This window comes from Myzus persicae, unplaced genomic scaffold, assembly GCF_001856785.1.
Source record: "Myzus persicae strain clone G006 unplaced genomic scaffold, MPER_G0061.0, whole genome shotgun sequence".
NCBI lineage: Eukaryota > Metazoa > Arthropoda > Insecta > Hemiptera > Aphididae > Myzus > Myzus persicae.
In genome coordinates this window covers 7,462-27,422 of record NW_019102735.1, presented here as the reverse complement: position 1 = coordinate 27,422, position 19,961 = coordinate 7,462, and the positions used below count along the sequence as shown (strand labels likewise).

Here is a 19,961-nt window from a genome sequence, read left to right as displayed (position 1 = left end):
TGAAGACCATGTTCCTGTTCCTGTTTCTACGCCTAACACATCACCTGCAGGTACCTACCTATTACATTTAATTATTAAAATTTAATTTAAAAAAATGCAATATACCACATTTATTTAAATTGTATCAAAATGTATTAATTGAATTTAAATGTTTAAAGAAATTTGTGAAGACCATGTTCCTGTTCCTGTTTCTACGCACAACACATTACCTGCAGGTACCTATTGGCTATTACATTTAATTATTACAATTTAATGATCAAATATCAATTCTATTATTCAATAGAAATTTGTACATACTTTGAATATTGTTAATATTAATTATTATTATGGTATTTATTAATTACCTAACATGCTTATGTATTTTAAAGATGTATATCAAGAACCTGAAATAAATAATGCAAAGAATGTATTAGTTCAGGCAGAAGTGATACATGGTATGCACTGCAAGGATCCCTTTAACTGGCCAAGTACAATTGATGACAACTTTATATCATATTGCATTGAAAAGGGACCAGCATTTTTTCAAAATGATAATTGTTCATTTGAAAAGTCAGCTAGAAGGAAAGGTGAATATGGAAAACTGTAGTAAATATAATATTAGTTTAAAATATAAATTATCATATTTATTATGATTACTATTTCATCGACATTGACATTAATTATACCTATTATCATTATTTTTTTATTATTATATTTTAGAAAATGATCATACAAGGCATCTGTCACTAACTTCTTTTCAACGAAAGTTACCAAATGGAGAGAAGTGTCAACGACAATGGTTAATGTATTCTCCTAGTCAAGGAGTTGTATATTGTTTTATGTGCAAGTTGTTTGGAAGTGATCATAAAAAAAAAACCCAAAGTCCATTTGTAAGTACTGGATTTTCAAATTGGAAAAAATCAAATAAAATTGTACTTCATGAAAACAGTCTTGAACATCAAAGTGCTACAACAAAATGGTTAGTACGATCAAATACAAAAACATCTGTTAACAAAGAAATGTGTAGACAAATTTCAGCTGAAAGGGATTATTGGATTCAAGTGTTTAAGCGTATAACAACTGTTGTTAAGTTTCTGGCTATAAGAGGTTTACCTTTAAGAGGAGATCATGAAGTTTTTGGAGTCAACAACAATGGAAATTATTTAGGGCTATTAGAACTCATCGCTGACTTTGATCCATTTTTAAAAACGCATATTGAGTTATACGGTAATAAGGGGAAAGGCAATCCATCATATTTGTCAAAAACCATTTGTAATGAAATTGTAAACCTAATGAAAAATGATTTAGTTAACTTTATGGTTGAAGAAGTTAAACAGGCAAAATACTTCTCTATAATTATGGACTCTACGCCAGATCTTGCAAAAATTGATCAAATGGCTATAGTACTCAGATATTGTATTTCATCTAAAGTTTATGAGCGACTGTTTGATCTAACACCAGTAACTAGTCATAAAGGAGAGTCCATTTTTGATATCCTATGTGAATTTCTAAAAAATGCTGGACTTGATATAATAAATTGTCGTGGGCAATCGTATGACAATGCCTCTAACATGAGCGGTATATATGAGGGACTTCAGGCGCACGTTAAAAATCAAAACACTTTAGCTGTATACATTCCATGTACAGCCCATTCATTAAATTTAGTGGGTGTACACAGTGTAGATTGCTGTGAAGAGGCTGTACATTTTTTTAGTTTTTTGCAGATGCTATATAATTTTTTCAGTGGCTCTACTCATAGATGGACAATCTTAATCAATTCATTAGAAAAGAAGGATAAAGAGAGGTTGTTAGTCTTAAAATCTTTAAGTGACACTAGGTGGGCATCCCATTCTGAGGCTTGTCGTGCACTCACTAAAAATTATAAAACAATTTTAACTGTACTTTCTGAAATATCTGAAAGCAAAAATGAAAATGGGGATACCAAATATCATGCAAAGGTGTTGTTGAAAAATATGTTAAAAAAAGAAACAGGCTATTTGTGTCTTTTTTGGAATGACATATTACAACATTGTAATAAAATATCTATTAATTTACAAAGTAAAAGCAATGATATTTTACAAGCAGTATATTTATTGAAAAGCTTAAAAAATGTTATTTCAAGTTTAAGAGATTCGAACATGATCTATGAACGTAGAGTTGGAGAGTTTTGCTCCCAAATAAGTAATACATACAAAGATGAATGTAAAAGGAAAATCACAAAAAAATTTTCTGATGGTAATAATAAGGGTTTAACTGTACTTAGTGGTAATGATAAATTTCGGGTTGAAACGCATCATGTTATAATTGATAAATTTTGTTCAGAACTGGACAAAAGAATTAATGCATATAGTGTAGTAGTTGAACACTTTTTATTCTTAACTAGACTACATGTTGAATCTACTGATGATGTTGAGGAAAGTGTTAATAAATTCCTTAGTGTATATAAAAATGATGTTGATGATTCTATTAAATATGAACTAATACATTTCAAGCAGTTTTGGGATCAGTTAAAACCAACATTTGATGGAAGTGATGTACATAAGATATTTGAATGGATGACCGAATATAATATTATTAATATTTTCCCTAACATTCATATTGCTATAAGAATATATCTTACCATTCCTGTTGCTAATTGTACCGCAGAGAGAGCTTTTTCGAAGTTGGCCAGAATTAAAAATAAAAATAGATCAACACAAACACAAGAAAATCTATCATCATTAATGATATTGTCTACAGAAAATGATATTTTACAACATTTAAGCTTTGACAAGACATTACAAGCATTTGCTACACAAAAAGCTAGAAAAAAAACTTTTATATAAAATACTAGTTTTGATTGTAAATATATGTATTATAATAAAAAAATAATGTTTTAATTTAATTTATTTAATTTATTTTAAAGAGTTGTTTTCATTGGGNGTATACGCTACTGGCGGACACCTTCCTTGAAACAATTCTAGTTGCGCCACTGCCAAGACTAGTCTTAACTGTCTAATAACTGAACTTGACATGTCCTGCAGACTGATCGAATTATTTATATTTTTTGTATTGGGATAAATTGGATAGAGATAGTTTGGATTTCAGGCATGGAAATACTGGTCAGATACATGCTCATATATTATTTTCTTTAAACTATCTTTCAATCTACCTTAAAAAATGTATATATTATGTTTTTATTAAATTGTCAAAATTGTATTTATTTGTAAAACTTGAATTGAAAGTGATGTAACTTAAATTTTATATTATTATAGACAATTTAAATATTTCAAATAACTAGGTATTTGAAAGTAAAAAATGGGTGGGTGGCCTGGATGAATTATTTTTTCCCCTGCTCGACTTTGGTTACCATTCAGCTCCTGATTTCAGGAGGGGTGTTGGAGGTGTAGAGAAATGTACTTAACTGTTTACGCTTTAGTTTAGTCTTCTACCACAAGTAAGACTATTGTCTAGAGATTAATTAATATTATATTATTTGATTTTTTGTTAGATTTATTTGATTCTTATTATTATTACACCTATAAGGTAGTAAAGTCTCTATTTAGATAAACTTAAGTTAAGAATGGTATAGACTAAATGTATATAATTTGCAGTTGCCGAAATGCCGAGTTGTGCCAGTGATTATTCCAAGCTATAATCGAGTATTTTTAGGATCGGTATTTTAAATTTTAGTGGGAAATTTATTCAAATGTGATGCAACATTGCTATAATATTATAACAAAAAAGATTAAGTTATGCACGAATTTAGGAATCATTATAATAATATCTAATATTTCTAAGATACTTGTGTTTAAAACCTATAGTAAAAAATAAAAAGAACAATATTTTGGCACAGATTAAATATTATCCAACAATCGTTTGTGAACTTTTATCACTTATCACAACGACTATAGTTTTCCATTACTCTATTTAGTATTTATTGCCACGGCTGTAGATACTACACAGATAACTACGTATTATCTTAACAATATTATTTATTTATAATATTAATTTTGTGTAAACAAGTAACAGAAATCAACACGTACGATAATATAAGCATTTTAAAATTTTATGTTAACAATTATTACCTACTTTGAATTGTGGAATTGTGTAATTGTGTTTTATTTCTTAATCACTATTTTTTTTATTAATTAAATCAAAATTGTTTGTAAGTTCATCAACAATTATAAGTAGACTAAATGAATCATGTTACCAGAATCTACAACTATTTATCATGAAAAACAAGTAATAAAGAATAATGAATATTTGTTTTCTAATATAATCTTACTGCCATTATCTTTACTTTATCAACCTACATATTATTTAGTCCAAGGAGTTATGTGCATTACACGCTCTCAACAATTTGTTTCAATCAAAAGAGGCTTTCAAGCAAATGGAACTTGATGCTATATGTTATTCACTCTCACCCAACAACTATATAAATCCACATCGTTCGATTTTAGGTATCGGCAATTATGATGTCAACGTTTTGATTGCTGCATTACAAAACAAAGGCTATAGTGCCTTTTGGTTTGATAAAAGAAAGTTAGTATCATAAAAATATGCTACTACTATTTTTATATTTTTTGTAATTTTGATATACGATGATTAATAACTAATTACGTAGAGCTATATCTTATAATTATTTTTGGCGAATTATTTCATGAATAATATTAATACAAACAATGAAAAGAAAAAAGATACATAATCATTACTAAGCTATGGAATAGTAACTTACCAAATTAAAAATTACTTTTTCGGTAACAGTAGTAATTTTATTATATTTATTTCAATTGACACATTATTTTCCTTGTTATTTAATAATCAAAAATTGAAAAGTATGACATGAACAACTCTTAATAGTATTAAGGTGTTTAGAATTCATGTTAATTTTTTATTTAGTTTATTAAAAAAAAAATAAAAATTTACCAGATTTTTGTATTTTTTTTTAAATTGTAGGTGTTTTTGAAAATATATTAAGGTAACGCTATTTTTAAAGCTCTACTTTTTGAACGAAATATTAATGTAAAATAATAACAATAATGTTAGGGAATATTAATATAGTTTTATTCAATAAATAAAGTTAAAGTAACTTAATGTAATTGTAATTTACCCAACACTGTTTGTAAATGCCTAGTACAAAATCTGTTGTCCTATATATTTAACTCTTCGGACACTGAATGATTATTAGCACTAGTCTACTAGTTGCCTTTATAAATAATAATATATATTATAATTATGTATAAATTTGATAGAAAATTATTTACCAAAAAATATATTTGTACTCTTCTATATTTTTGTATTCAATAAATAAATACTGATTCTAATAATTGATATATACAGCTTATTAGCTTAAATTAAATTTTTTTTAATTTATTAGGTTAATGAATATATAGGGTAACATTTTGTGTCTTATTTAAACTAATTTCAAATATTTTTGTTGAAATAAATCATTTATGATTTATTTGAAAATAAACTGTATTATAGTATACATTATATTGCCTGATACAAAGTAGTTAATGATGGCATTTAATTTGTATCTATCTTGATTTTATATAAGAAATTTAGAAAACATCTGTTCAGAGAAATAAGTATTTTAACCAACTTTTTATCATCAGGGACCCAAAAATGTTGAAATTGGATAAGATATTTGGTTTTGTAATGAACATACCCAGTGAATGTCGTTTAGGATTTTTATGGTTACCATTAAAACGAAGACATTGGATATCTATCAAAAATATTAATGGAATTTATTACAATCTAGATTCAAAATTACCTAATCCATCAAAAATTGGAAACGTATGTTATAGCTTTTATTATGTTTTATTTATAATTATTACAACTATAAATTAAAATATTTGTTTGCAGGAAGAAGATCTTTGTAATTATTTCAGAAACCAACTTCATGTAAATGACAATCAGTTATTTGTTGTTGTTACTGGTGATAATTATAATTGGATTGCATCAGAAGACACATCAGTTGATCCTCAACAAATAGAGTCACTTGATAAAAGATAGCTTATTCTAAATAATCATTTTTTTTTAAATATTATTAAATGTATGCAACATGTTACCAAAATCTATGAGCCAAACCATTCACTGATATTGCATTAGATTGGTAAAAATAGCATACTAAAATGTGATTTATAATTGTTATATTTGTTACCAGTATTTATCTGAAATAATATTAATATTTATTGTTATTTTAATTTATAATTGCACCTACACATTCAAATAAAAATATTATTTTAATAACAATATTATTATATATTTTGTTTCTTTAAATATCTTAAACATTATTAATCTATCTTAAAAAACTAAAAAAAAAAATGTATTAAAAAAAAAAAACAAATTGTAGAAAAAAATCACAAGTCTTGTTCAACGTTGATTCTAAACATTTTTAAGTTCAACAAAAACAGTAGATATTTTTAATAAATATAAAGTTTACTTTAGTGGACTACATTTAATGAACAAATCAAAATGTATGTATGTAGAATAGTGCGTAGAACAAAATATTATCGGTCTCTATTAACTAATAAATAAATATGAATGCTTGAATGCTAAATAACTAATCAATAATAAAAATAATATTACCTAATCTAATCATTAATCAAATATATATATAAGTATCAGTAATAATTTTGTACAAAAATATAAATTTCAAAATTTTGCTTAACAATAAACAGTAATATTATACACAGTTGGATAATAAATGCATTTAAACAAATTTGTTTAACATATAAACAATAATAAAGATAATATTTCATTAATGAGATTTTTTATTGTTTGAGAATAAATATGTATAAGAATTGAGATTAAAAAATAATAATAGTTTAAGTTGAAATTTGGATCAAACATTTTTATCTTATTAAAGTTATGACAATAGCAATGGCATAATTAATTTGCTTTTATTTTATTTTTGGATATCTAGCATATTAAATGTAAATAGTTACTAAATTTGATTTTAAGGTGTAGGAATAGATCGCAGGATGTACCTTAGATAGAGAAAGATAACTGTAAGTTGAGATACAATGAAAGATTTATGATGAATATTGAAAAATAACATTACAAAAAAAAAATTCATAGTTTTGTGAACAATGAACATAACTAAATAAACATTTAACAAATACCTGTGTAAATTCAAAAAGTTACTGAAGCATTAAAGATTCCAAATTTCTATGTAAAATTGTATCTTTAACAGCATTAAATACAACTTTAATGTTTTCTGTGTCCACAGCAGTTGTGAAATGATGAAACAGTGATTTTCTGGGATCACGTTTTGCTTGTCGAAAGAAATCCAATAAAAATGTTTGTACATCAGGCAAACTATGAGGATCTCCTAAAACATGTAAATAATATCAATTATTAAACTTCACTTATTTATAAATAAAACAATCGAAACAATTCGTATTTTGAAATGAAACTCACACATTTTTACAACAAATAATGTTAGGCAAGCTTGAAAATAATAGAGTATAAGTAAACATCTACTATGAAATTAGTTATGTTTAAATAACACCAGCATTGGATGTTATTCAAAATTATTATTTTGTATATTTATTAATTGATGAAAATTACCTGCAAAATGTGGAAAATAATGCTTAATATTTGTTTCTCTTCTTTCTAATTTATCAGCCAGTAAGTCAGTTTTGTTCATAAAAAGAATTATGGAAACTCGTCGGAATATTACATTATTTACTATAGAATCGAATATGTCTTTTGATTCTTCTAATCTATTTGTTTTTCTAAAAAAAAAGAAAGAAAAGGTTAAATAGACAGTTTCTTTGATTTTATGTTGAAACTCCCGTAACTGGAGGAATGGATGTATTTTTAAAAACACTTAAGATTTCAATAAAAATGACTAAAAAGTTGTATGCCATAATGATCGTTAAAATAAACAATAGTAACTATTAACAATAAGTAGTAATTTTTGTGATACAAATGTTAATCACTAAAACCTAACTTGAAAATGATAATGAATAAATGCATTCCTAACCCAAAAATAGTCATGTAATAAATATAATTTATTTTGTTAAAATGTGTAACTGATTTTATTAAAACAATAACAATAATACAAATAAAGATATTAATTTGAAAAAGTATTGGTGGCTTTTAGCAATTTAAAAAAAAAAAATTATATAAAATTATAAGAAATATGATAAATTTGGAAATTACAAATAGGAATAAAGTGATAGGTGAGGTGATATTATATATTCATCAACAAAATAAAATATGGCTCAATATTTTTTATTTACTAGTAAACCTATTTTCTACTGGATGATTCACTCAGCAAGCCTGCTCTATTTTATCCTTAAAAATCATATCATCGATTTAGATTATTTAAACCGATTTAGGAGTATTTTATTGTGGTACAATTTTTTTTTTTAAATGATCACTTTTTAATGATACATGGATGAGAAGATGATTTTTTTCAAAACATTAATGTGTCTTGATCATATTCCAAATGAGTAGTCTTTGAGTTACATTGTGTACATGGTAAGTAAATCGGTAATATCGGTTTATAATTGTATTAATTATAAAATGAATATAATATTTATTCAAGTTCTTATTATATATATTTTTACAAATTATAGAATGTTTATGGATCAATATTTATTATTATGGCCCACACCAAATATTATCATATATTTCAATAAGTCAAAAAATACTCTTTCAAATTTCAAAAATATAACCTTTTATACTTTTTAACCAGCTGAGTTAATTCTCAGGTTTTTATATGATGCTTGAGAAGAGATTAGGTATTTGACCTAGTGTGAATTGTGAATTTCATTTGCTCAACCCATCCTGCCCATGTTTCATATTATAGATAAGAATTTCTTACTCTGTATTTATTGTCTACAGCTAATTAAAAAAGAAGAAGATAATTATACTAAAGTAGTCTAATACCTCAAAACTAACAAAAAATAAATACTCAAAGAATATCAGTAACATGTTTTGTTTTTATCCTAAATCATTATTTTAAGTGTATCACTACTTTATAGTATTGAGACTAAAAGTTGTGATAAAACCATTGATTTTAATAGTATTTCAGACACTTTAGTGATACCGTTTAATCCAGACGGAGTTTCGTCCTATCAAGTCCCATACTGCACATTTTACATTTTTCAAAGTATCATGAAACATACCTGTCTTCTACAAGAACTTGATCAAATTCAGAAGAGGATACTAAAAATAATATCGATGTGACGGAATCAAAGCATTGGAACCATTTCTGCCGTTGGGATCTTTGTCCACCAACATCAACAAATCGAAAAGGAATATTGTTTATTGGAATTGTAAATTCATAAATGCCTTTTGTAGCTCGTCTAGCATGTAAAATATCTTTATTTGTTGGTAAATAGTCCTAAAATTATTAAATATACATTTATAAAATTATTATTGAATATAAAATTAACTATTAAAAGAATAACTTACACTTCTAGCAATATTTTCAATATTATCAAGAAAATATTGCACTGAGTCACTAAGTTGAAATTCTCTCCTTCGTTCAAATGCTCTTTTAATAGCAGCATCCTTCCACAAGCAGTACATTGATGGCGCATATGACTGGAATAATCGTGTGTCCAAAGTAGTACGATTGTCGAAACTCAAAATAAATTCACCATTTTTATTATTATCAGGGTTTTCCCATGGTATACCTAACTTTTGCCTAGCATCTGCTAATACTTTCATACCTATTTTAAATTAAATTAAAAATAAATCATCTAATAAAATGTATATCGACAATTATTATTACCTCTTAATATATTTTGATAGATTATGTGCTGGTATTCAATGACAAGTTCAGGTTCAAAATGTATTCCGTGAATAATGCGCATTTGCTTAAGAAATGTTGATTTACCGCTCTCGCCGGCTCCCAACAATAGTAACTTTACTTGTCGACGCAACAGGTGTTTATCTTTGTCTATAAGTTTATCAATCTCTTTACTTCTATAACGTTGCTCCACTTCTTCAGCGCTAAACTTGAATCGCAGACAACACGGACACATAATTGTACATCTTGCCATTTTTCAAGTCCTATCATCTTTTTCCATGAAACAAATCAACAAAGGCTAGAAGTTCCTTTGATTTCTAAAATATAAGTGTGAGTTAATTTTCAAATTTTTTCTTACAAATATATTTACACGCATGGCTAATATTTAATCATACAGAAACTCAATTTAAAAAACAGATATTTAATTGTATAAATTGAATAACAATAGAACAATATGAAAAAAGGGTGGACTAGAATATCCATTTAAAATATACTAAAGTACAGTATAAGTAATACTCATAAGTCATAACATAGGTACATTGTCAAATAACTTACACAGTCCAGAAAAAAGGCATGCCTCATATTTAATCATTAAGACAATTAATTTGAATATTATACTCTGCTCGGAAATAACATGTAATAACGTCAACTTCCAAATTACTAATATAAATATTAAATACTCTACTTTTTAGGGCTTGTATCATGAATTTCTTTTATTGTGTGTTTGTATTGATAAGGAGATAACATAATATTTCCACGGCACCGCGTACTAACGCTATCTTGCGGTCTGTTTAATAACTACCAGTGAATAATTATCATATTTTGAATATTCGATCTTATTTCTTAACACAAATCAGAACAGTTGTAGAACACAAACAATCGCGGTCGCCAAACTGTAGAACATCAACAACTACAGTCGACAACGTTTTTAATTTAATAATTGGAATAATTCTATTTAAAAATTATCATTTCTCAATATTTATTTAAAATGACGTATTGGATTACAGGTATGTATATAATTTTAATGTTTGTACACATTTTGTAATTTTCAAAATAAATGAAATAACTTGGCGTTTGGCCCTTCTATAACACACTACTGTTACAATATTGACTGAAGTAAATACTATAAATGATCGACCAATCTATTTATAATTACCTACAAAGTAAGCGTTTAAAGATTTCAATGTTCAGTAAGCTATTTTATTCTTGAAGAAAATGTTAGTTCCCATATTAAATTGACTTACGCAACTACATTACGTAGCTCGTTTTGTTGTTTCACAATGGATCAATTCAATTCAAAACTACTGTTTTTTTTTAACCTATTCAAAGATTAAATTTTGAATGAAGATAAAAAGTCATTTAATTATAAATGTTAATTAGTATTGGATTATAATAAATGTCAATATGAATCTAAAAAAAAATGCTAGAATTTATATGAAGGAGTATTTTATTTTATTTTTTAGTTATATTAATTTTTTTTATCTTTAATTCTATAAACAGAGTTTGTGGGTAAGATGAGTGCAAAGTGTTGTGTTGTACAACTTATAAAAAGAAAATCAAATGTGGACTTGATAGTACTAATATGAAGTTAGTTTTTCAATTTTCTCATTTGGATATTATGTGGAAACACTATAGACAACCGATCAAAATGTTATAATCTTGGTTTGAATCTTGGCCATCAAGCAATTAGTAAAATAGTGTATAATTAGTACTTTTCAAGAAAAGTATGGTATGGTATGGTTGTAAATATAATTCATTCAATGTATCTTAATAATTAAAATAAACCGTAAATATCTATTTAAACACTAGTGACTAGTGAAAGCAATACTGAAGTATAATTGAAAAAAATATCGCCTTATCATGTCTGTGTGTCACTAGGGGATAAAATGTAATTAAATATGAATTGTAAATGTGGTTGGTCTTAATAAATGTTCAAGCATGTCTGAATTGTGTACAAAAAAACAATGATTGAAATGAACATAATAATTTAGTAATATTTTGTTATATTTATATTCGATGAATTGGAATGTTAATTCAATCCATAAATAGTATAATAATATAAAATGTACCTAATTCACTTTTCAGAAATTATATTTTGAATAAGACCATACAATATTTAAAATGTCTAAGAGAAACAATGATGAAGGGGGTTCAGAAGAACCACCAATGAAAAAAGTTCAGTTTGAGCCTGTCAGACTTGGCCCTATTTCTACCATGGAAGATTTAGATATGAAAGTACTACAATACCAAAATAAAAAACTAGCTCAGGTTAGTATAATGTTTAAAAAATACAATTATGACTTTAAAATTATTTTATTTACAATTTCTTGACTTTTAGAGATTAGAACAACGTAATAGACTGGAAGCAGAATTAAGAAACAGAATAGAACAGTTGGAAAAACGACAAACACAAGATGATTCTGTTTTAAATGTTGTTAATCGTTATTGGAATCAACTAAATGAAGATATTCGTGTGCTGTTGCAAAGGTTTGATGCTGAAACAGCTGATGAATTAGAGAGCAAAAGTAATAATTTTATTTTTACTTAGTAATATTTTTATTTAAAATAGATAATAGATTTATATATTTAACTAAGTTATTTATTTTCAGATGAGAGTGAAGCTACAACTTCATTTTTAGTACAGTTATCAACATGGGATAAAGAAGAATTAGATGAGAAATTAGCTAATCGAGTACAAGTATCAAAACGAGCAGTGGCAAAAGTTATACAAGCTTTTGATAGACTCATGCAAAGAAATGAAAAAATTACACTTGCTCTAAAAGGAGAGTTTGAAGGAGGTAATAATTATTTAAGCATAATATTTAATAGATTGTACATTTAAATCAAATTAAACTAGTGATCTTTATATGCTAATATTAATTAAACTGTACTGATATAAAACTATAAAATATGAAAATAGTATATATATATTTACGGAATACTAAAATATGACATTCAGTGATATTAGGTAATATCATTGTCTATAATGTTTGACAATTATTTATTTCAGTATTTATAATATTAAAAATGCTTCATATGCCATTGTTCTTTTGTTGTACTTAATCACATAGTCATCTATTTTTTATAGATGATAGTTTTAACCCTTTTTTGTCCTAATAATCATGCATTAAATAATTATGAATTTGAATAGATGAAGCTCCTAGTATGGATGAAACAGTTCGTCAAGCAAATTGTGAACTTCAAGCTGAGAACCAGAAGTTACAAACATTAAATACCTCTTTACATAAAAAGTATCATACAATGTCATTGAAGGTGAAACATTTTGAGCATAATAATGACTAATATTTAGATAATTTAGTTGTATAAATAATTTATTTAAGATTTGGTGTATAAAAAATGGTTATTTATGTTTATTTTGTTATTATTTTAGTTGGCAGGCTTACAAGACAATGTAAACTGCAAAGAAACAGAAGTTGCCGAAATGCGAAATCAGATTGAAGAGTTGCAATACGAATATCAAAAAATTCTTGAACGAAATTATAAATTGGAAACACATTTAGCAGATTCAAGAGATAAGTTAAAAGGTTTGGAAGCTATGCAAATTGATGACAGAGTTATTTCAAAACCGGATACATCAATTGCACAATCTAGTGTATCTCTCCAAAAGGTATGCGGTATGATTGATATTACTTAAAAATATATGTTATTCCATATAAAAAAAACCTCGGACTTGTAGAGAAATAGTACCATTTATTTATTTATTTATTAAAAAAACTCCAAAGAACTGATACGACTATAGTACAAAAAATAATTTTTGTATTATGTGCTAAAATTAATTAATTTTGGTTCATATTAATAAAACAGATTTTATAAAATAACAAACCAATATGATATGCCAATGTATAAATCTTGAGCCTTACTTATTAAATATGTGTATGGTAATTTTTAATTTGCACAGTAGAAAATTGTTTATTATAATATAATAAAATACTTATGTATCAGTTCAAATTATGTTATATTTCGCTGAGATCACGACCAATTAAAAACAAAAATAGTTATTTAAAAAAGTATTATACTGAAATAGTAAGAACTTTCTGTAGAGGCTGTGCACAAATAAAAACATTAGTGTAGTGCATCACCATTTCACAGCACATTTAATTCAACAGACCTGGTGTCAGCTATATCCAACAAACGCATCATTTAATTTAGATAAGTGCCCAATGTCTATAACTGACAGAGGCACCATAAAAAAATTGGTTTGTCTACTGTAGCCGACAGTGGCAGCGAACGTATTAAATAATATCACAATATAATTTTAACATATTTATATTTTAAATTAAATTGTATGTATTATATATTGTATACAAATTTAGGTAGAAGAATTTCAAAAAGAAAATGAAGAACTAAGAGAGGTGAATAATAACAGACTTCAAGAACTTGATAAGTTACATCAACAACATAGGGAGGCTTTAATGGAAGTAGAAAGATTAAAAATGGAAGTATGTATTTTTGTGTTTACAATTGTCTAAATAATCCATCAATCCATGGTCCTATACCACTGCCAGATTCTTTAATCTTATAAAATATAAAATGTATTTATATTCATTACAATTTATTCTCATTGAAACCTATTTGTGTTATTTAATAATGGAATGTATTGGCTTCGAATAATTATTGTTATTTTTTAACATCAAACATTTTTTTGAAATTCTTTCCTGCATTTTTTTGAGCTTTCAATTTATTTATTCAGCACTTAAAAGGTTCTAGTAATAGTTATCATGAAAAATAGCTTATACAATAAATTAATTCACTAATTGTCATCAACAAATTTTGTGGGTGTGGTTAGAAACAGAATACACAGATAAAAGCCGTGATAAATTAAAAATTTTACTTAACATTAAAAAATAATATACCAGGTTACTGAAGGTACTAGATTCTTAATGCCCTATTCTATATTATATTAAAGTTTGAAATGATTAATTTTTGCTTGTATTTTAGCTAAGGCAACTTCCTGAAAGTGTAATCTTTGAGACAACAGAATATAAATGTATTCAATCACATTTTTCTGTGTTGTATAGTGAATTTATGCTAATGAGAAATCAACTACTCGAATCAACAGGATTGCTTCAAAACAGTAAAAATACTCATTTGCGCCAAATGGAAGTGATGGAGGTAAGTTATTCTGTCTAAAAAATCAATGATTTTAAATAATAAAATAACTATTTATTACACCACCAAAAATCTCATCATTAAGATAAAGGATATAAGGTGTTGCAAAATTATTATTTATGCTTTATTCACCTTGATATGAAAAAATAATAATTTAATCTAATAATAATATGTACAAGTCCACACTGTACACAACCATGCAGTTAATACTTTTTGTTCACATAGATTTAAAAATAATTTAATTTAAAATCTTAGAATTTAAGTTTCTAAATGATTTTTTTTTAAAATTATGCTTTAAGAGGATGCTACACCCATATATATTGTCTCCATCTTAAAAAAACAATAAGTAACTTGACAAATTGTACGTTCTGAATAATCAGAATTATTCTAAATAATATTTGTAAATGCATAAAAATTTACAATTTTAAAATACTCTTTACTTGTTTTTTAAAATTAAAATATAAAAAAAAACCTTATGATGTGAACTAGGTAATGTTCTTATTTCTAAATCTGATCATAGGTCAATTTGCTCCAGTACTGAATTTGAACAAAATTAAATTGATTATTGAAAATGTTATTTTTTCCATTTTACTCCGTTACAAAACGGAAAAAAACACACGCTGGTGTGATATGCTCTTAATTTTTTTGTATACTTTATTATAATATTCTATTCATTTTGACAGAGTGATGAGTTATCAGCTCAAAAGAAATTACGCTCAGAATTGATGAATTCTGAAGATGTTAATGCTCAATTGCGTAAAGAATATGAAATGTTACGAATTGAATTTGAACAGAATTTGGCTGCTAATGAACAAACTGGACCAATAAATCGAGAAATGAGACATTTACTATCATCTTTACAAAATCATAATAATCAGCTTAAGGGTGAATTACATAGATATAAGCGTAAGTATAAAGATGCCAATGCAGAAGTACCAAAGGTAAAAATTAATTCATTGTTATAAACTTTATTTGGAATCAGTGGTGTGGTGATGACTATGCATTTTCAGTGGCGGGTGTTTTGTTTTAATGAAGGAGTAGGGTAGGTGTTAGGGTCAGGAGGCAGAATTGTGTAAAACCTGAAAGAGTATTATTTACCAAAACAGTAAAGAGTAATATATGCAAAATTAAATGTATAGCTTTATAGTTAGCCTTCGAGTCATATTATAATTAATTATTAAATATGAACAAAATGGTATATAGTGTGACAAATAGTAATTTAATATTTACTTATTGAATATTATTTTTTGTAACTAAACATAAGTACTGATGGCATGGTTATCCTATGAAATATTTGGCCTGGGGTATTTAAACATTTCACCATGCCACTGTTTAGAATTAAGAATACAAATGTATTTTATTACAAAATGTTTTTATCTTTTTATTTTTACAGTTAAAAAAAGAACTAGAAGATGTTAAATTGAAGTTAGGTCAACAAATAACAACTCCTGTTCTAGATTCAAAAGAAGGATTATTAGAATCTTGCAAAGAAGATGAATGTGGGTTAAATGAAAATATTAAAGAAGAATTTTCTTTATCTCAAGTTATTATGAAAAAAGAAGAAGATTTAGAAGTAAATTATTGAATAAAATAATTTGTGTATTTTAACTATTTATTTTTATTTTTTAAGGGTATATCTCAGTTAATGGATGAAAATGTTCAAGTTGATGAAAAAATTGATGTCAAGAATGTAAAAAAAGAACTGATGAGAGATGGACAACAAACGCCTAATAAAACATCAACGGGTCCAGCAACTACTCCAGATCAAAAGACTGTTAACCAAAAAGATATTGTGAGGAATTGGGAAAGTGAAGCTCTCAGAGATTTAAAATCTCAACTTAAGTAAGTAAATATTATATACTATTAAATAGTTGATACATAAGTTGCCCTTTATTTATCTTAATTCAATACTTAACTGCTTTTTTTTTGTTTTTACAGTATTTTTTTCCTATTGTATCCTATGTGTATTCACAATATCGAATCTAGTATTAGCAATAAGTAAAAGTAATTTATATTTTAATAATGTGTTTGTATTACAGAAAATCTGTAAATGATCAAAAAGAAATGAAATTATTATTAGACATGTATAAAGGAGTTAGTAAAGATCAAAGAGACAAAGTTCAATTAATGGCAGCTGAAAAAAAACTTCGAGCAGAACTTGAAGAAGCAAAACAGGCCTTAAAAAAAATACAAGTAAGATATTTTAAAATTGTTATTTATTAATTTTAATATTGCTACATTGATATTTTTATTTACTTTAGGAAGGCAAACGAGAAGAACGCAAGAAACTAGCTGATGAAGATGCCTTACGAAAAATCAAACAATTGGAAGAACATATTGTTCAACTCCAAAAACAAGTTGCTACTCATAAACAAGTATGTTTTAATTTTAAATACTATTCTTCAGCAGAAAATTATTAAATTTATTTTTTAGGAAGAAGAAGCAATGCTAAGTGAAATGGAAGTGACAGGTCAAGCATTTGAAGATATGCAAGAACAAAACTCTAGATTAATTCAACAATTACGTGAAAAAGACGATGCAAATTTTAAATTAATGACTGAACGCATAAAGTCTAATCAATTACATAAAATAGCTCGTGAAGAAACTGATACTCTTAAAGAATTGGTTAGTTTCAACTTATTTTCATTGAATATATATAAAATAATAAAGTTTTGTGATTGATAATTTAGATTAAAACTTTAACGAATCAAGTAGAGATGACAAACACGGTAGTTCGTAAACTAGAAGAAAAAGAGCGTATATTGCAAAATTCTTTAGCAACAGTTGAAAAAGAATGTTCAATTAGACAACAGGCTATGGAAATGCACAAACGAAAAGCAATTGAAAGTGCTCAGTCTGCTGCTGATTTAAAATTACATCTTGGTATTTAATTATTTTATTTGAACTTATATTATGATGTATAGTGACACTATATCTTTTTTAATATTTATTAATTATTTCAAAGACAAATATCATGCACAAATGAAAGAAGCACAACAAGTAGTTACGGAAAAAACCAGTGCTCTTGAGGCTGAAGCATACAAAACCAAACGGCTCCAGGTAAAAGTCATACTAATAATTAGAAATATCTTCACTTTTTGTTTCTTTCTTACAAACACACTGAATACAAAATTTTATAATCAGAATACTTCAATTATTTCGGTTATCTTTAATGTTTAAGAAAATTGGTGTATTATTATTTATTAGATTTAAAGGTAAGAATATTATCTAAAGCTTATCATATATTCTATATAGTTGTTTTATATTTTAATATTTAACCAGTTTATGACCATTTTAAATTACTTAAAAATTAAAATTCCTGTATATGTCTATGTGATAATATTTTTACCTTAAAATCTTATTGTAGATCAATTTGTATAAAGAATAAATTATATTGGGGGACGGAGTGGCCGAGTGGATAACGCGTCGGTCGCAACGCGCACCGTCGCCGGTTCGAATCTCGGTCACGGGTGGCACTTCTCTCCGGGCAGTCACGGTGTCTGGAGAGAGAGGCCGCCATCCCCCAACCGGGTATGGCAGAAACCTACGGGTGCCCACTAGAAATTCTGCCAAACAAACACACACGTGTTCCATAACCCTACAGTAACCCAACAGTCCCAAAAACCCTACAGTACCACAACCTACAGCTAATGGCCTCAGTTGCCGAAGCTTAAATTAAAAAAAAAAAAAAAAAAAAATAAATTATATTCATATTATTATTTAATATTAAGAATAACATAGTTAAATTAATTATTCTGAATATAAATTTAACTTAGTTATGCTTTAGTAAAATTGAAACAAGACTTATGTTTTATATGTTATAGATGTTGTTTATATAGATCTTATCTAAATTAATTGTAACAATTCTCATCTTAAACAAATTTTTATAACTTTTGGGTATTGTATTTTATTTTTTTAAATGATTCATAATTAAAGCACTTTGTTCTATTTTTTTAAATCTTTTAAGCAACTTCTAATTTATTTTATAGATATCGCTAGTAGGTACTGTAAAGCTTAATTTTGTTCTAAAACATTACAGGAAGAAATAGTACAATTACGACGGAAAACTGAACGTATGAAAAAAATTGAGCAAGCTGGCACATTAGATGAAGTTATGGTGGAAGAAATTAGGGAGTATAAAGAAACACTTACCTGTCCATCATGCAAAGTTAAACGAAAAGATGCTGTACTGACCAAATGTTTTCATGTTTTTTGTTGGGATTGTTTACGTACTCGTTATGAGACAAGACAAAGAAAATGTCCTAAATGCAATGCAACATTTGGAGCTAATGATTACCATAGGCTTTATCTTGGATCATAATTATACTGAGATCTATTAGTAAGGTTTGTAACCCAACGTTTAGGTATCTTGTAACCTAATTGTTTTGCAGTCCTATTTTTATAATTATATTTTGATGATTGTTCCAAGATTTGTCTAGATTATTTTAATGCGACATTATTCCTAATCGAATGGTTTTCGAATACATACATTTATTTTATTATATTTAGGAAACTAGAATCTAATGTTTATTTTGAACTCTAAAAATGTATTATTAAATGTGTTGCAGTTAAATATAACGGGTCCTTAAAATTTTAAAATAATAATTTTTTTTTTAATAATTTCTATTATACTTAATAGTTTTTTTCTTCTTATGATTGCCAACATTAATATAGTTTTTATTATACATAACCTTATTGTGAAAATCATTCAAACACAATAAAAATTATTAAATCTTATCATAAAACTGTGTACTGACATTTTGTAAATTATTGATCATATGTAATAATTTGTTTCTAAACAAAAAGACTGAAATGAATTAATATTTTATGTGATTAACACTTTGATATGACATTACTGACATTACATTACCAATTGAAATGAACAAATTGTTGTAATTTTGTAAATTGGAACAGTACCTTAGCTTATGCAGAGATTAGTATTATTTGTATAGTAATGAACTCAAATTGTATAAATCAAAAAATCTAACAATGTTATAAATTATTTTTCCAAGTTGTTTAGCAAGTAATAAAATATTTTAATTAATTGCCAGTGTATATCTAGATAATATTGAAACGTTTACATTATAACAATAATTTG

General features: G+C 26.3%; 4 protein-coding genes across 5 annotated transcripts; 3 read left to right on the top strand and 1 right to left on the bottom strand.

Annotated features, from left to right (window-relative positions):
- The first annotated feature begins 349 nt into the window (after nucleotides 1-349).
- LOC111033068 (zinc finger MYM-type protein 1-like) lies at nucleotides 350-2,804 on the top strand. Its single transcript, XM_022313652.1, has 3 exons — nucleotides 350-566; nucleotides 700-1,954; nucleotides 2,102-2,804. The coding sequence occupies exons 1-3, from the start codon at nucleotides 350-352 to the stop codon at nucleotides 2,802-2,804; spliced, it is 2,175 nt and encodes a 724-aa protein (XP_022169344.1).
- A 1,091-nt stretch (nucleotides 2,805-3,895) lies between these two features.
- Nucleotides 3,896-6,192, top strand: LOC111033067 (josephin-2). Its single transcript, XM_022313651.1, has 4 exons — nucleotides 3,896-4,203; nucleotides 4,286-4,503; nucleotides 5,577-5,757; nucleotides 5,827-6,192. Exons 1-4 carry the CDS (start codon nucleotides 4,165-4,167, stop codon nucleotides 5,974-5,976), a joined length of 588 nt encoding a protein of 195 aa, XP_022169343.1. The 5' UTR covers nucleotides 3,896-4,164; the 3' UTR covers nucleotides 5,977-6,192.
- A 787-nt stretch (nucleotides 6,193-6,979) lies between these two features.
- Nucleotides 6,980-10,459, bottom strand: LOC111033066 (guanine nucleotide-binding protein subunit alpha homolog). Of its 2 annotated transcripts, XM_022313650.1 has the most exons (7): nucleotides 10,289-10,459; nucleotides 9,716-10,050; nucleotides 9,394-9,653; nucleotides 9,105-9,322; nucleotides 7,537-7,703; nucleotides 7,387-7,416; nucleotides 7,181-7,297 (listed from the first exon to the last, which is right to left on the bottom strand). In XM_022313650.1, coding segments are annotated over exons 2-7 (948 nt in total). In that variant the 5' UTR covers nucleotides 9,987-10,050; nucleotides 10,289-10,459; the 3' UTR covers nucleotides 7,181-7,295. The 2 variants fall into 2 exon arrangements, with proteins under 2 accessions (XP_022169341.1, XP_022169342.1); XM_022313649.1 differs by lacking the exon at nucleotides 7,387-7,416 and having other exon boundaries at nucleotides 6,980-7,297.
- A 1,395-nt stretch (nucleotides 10,460-11,854) lies between these two features.
- LOC111033065 (E3 ubiquitin-protein ligase Bre1) lies at nucleotides 11,855-19,184 on the top strand. Its single transcript, XM_022313647.1, has 16 exons — nucleotides 11,855-12,001; nucleotides 12,072-12,258; nucleotides 12,343-12,531; nucleotides 12,885-13,006; nucleotides 13,125-13,361; nucleotides 14,068-14,193; nucleotides 14,693-14,866; nucleotides 15,547-15,804; nucleotides 16,257-16,436; nucleotides 16,494-16,705; nucleotides 16,903-17,056; nucleotides 17,125-17,238; nucleotides 17,297-17,488; nucleotides 17,554-17,746; nucleotides 17,829-17,923; nucleotides 18,903-19,184. Exons 1-16 carry the CDS (start codon nucleotides 11,855-11,857, stop codon nucleotides 19,182-19,184), a joined length of 2,862 nt encoding a protein of 953 aa, XP_022169339.1.
- Nucleotides 19,185-19,961: the final 777 nt, after the last annotated feature.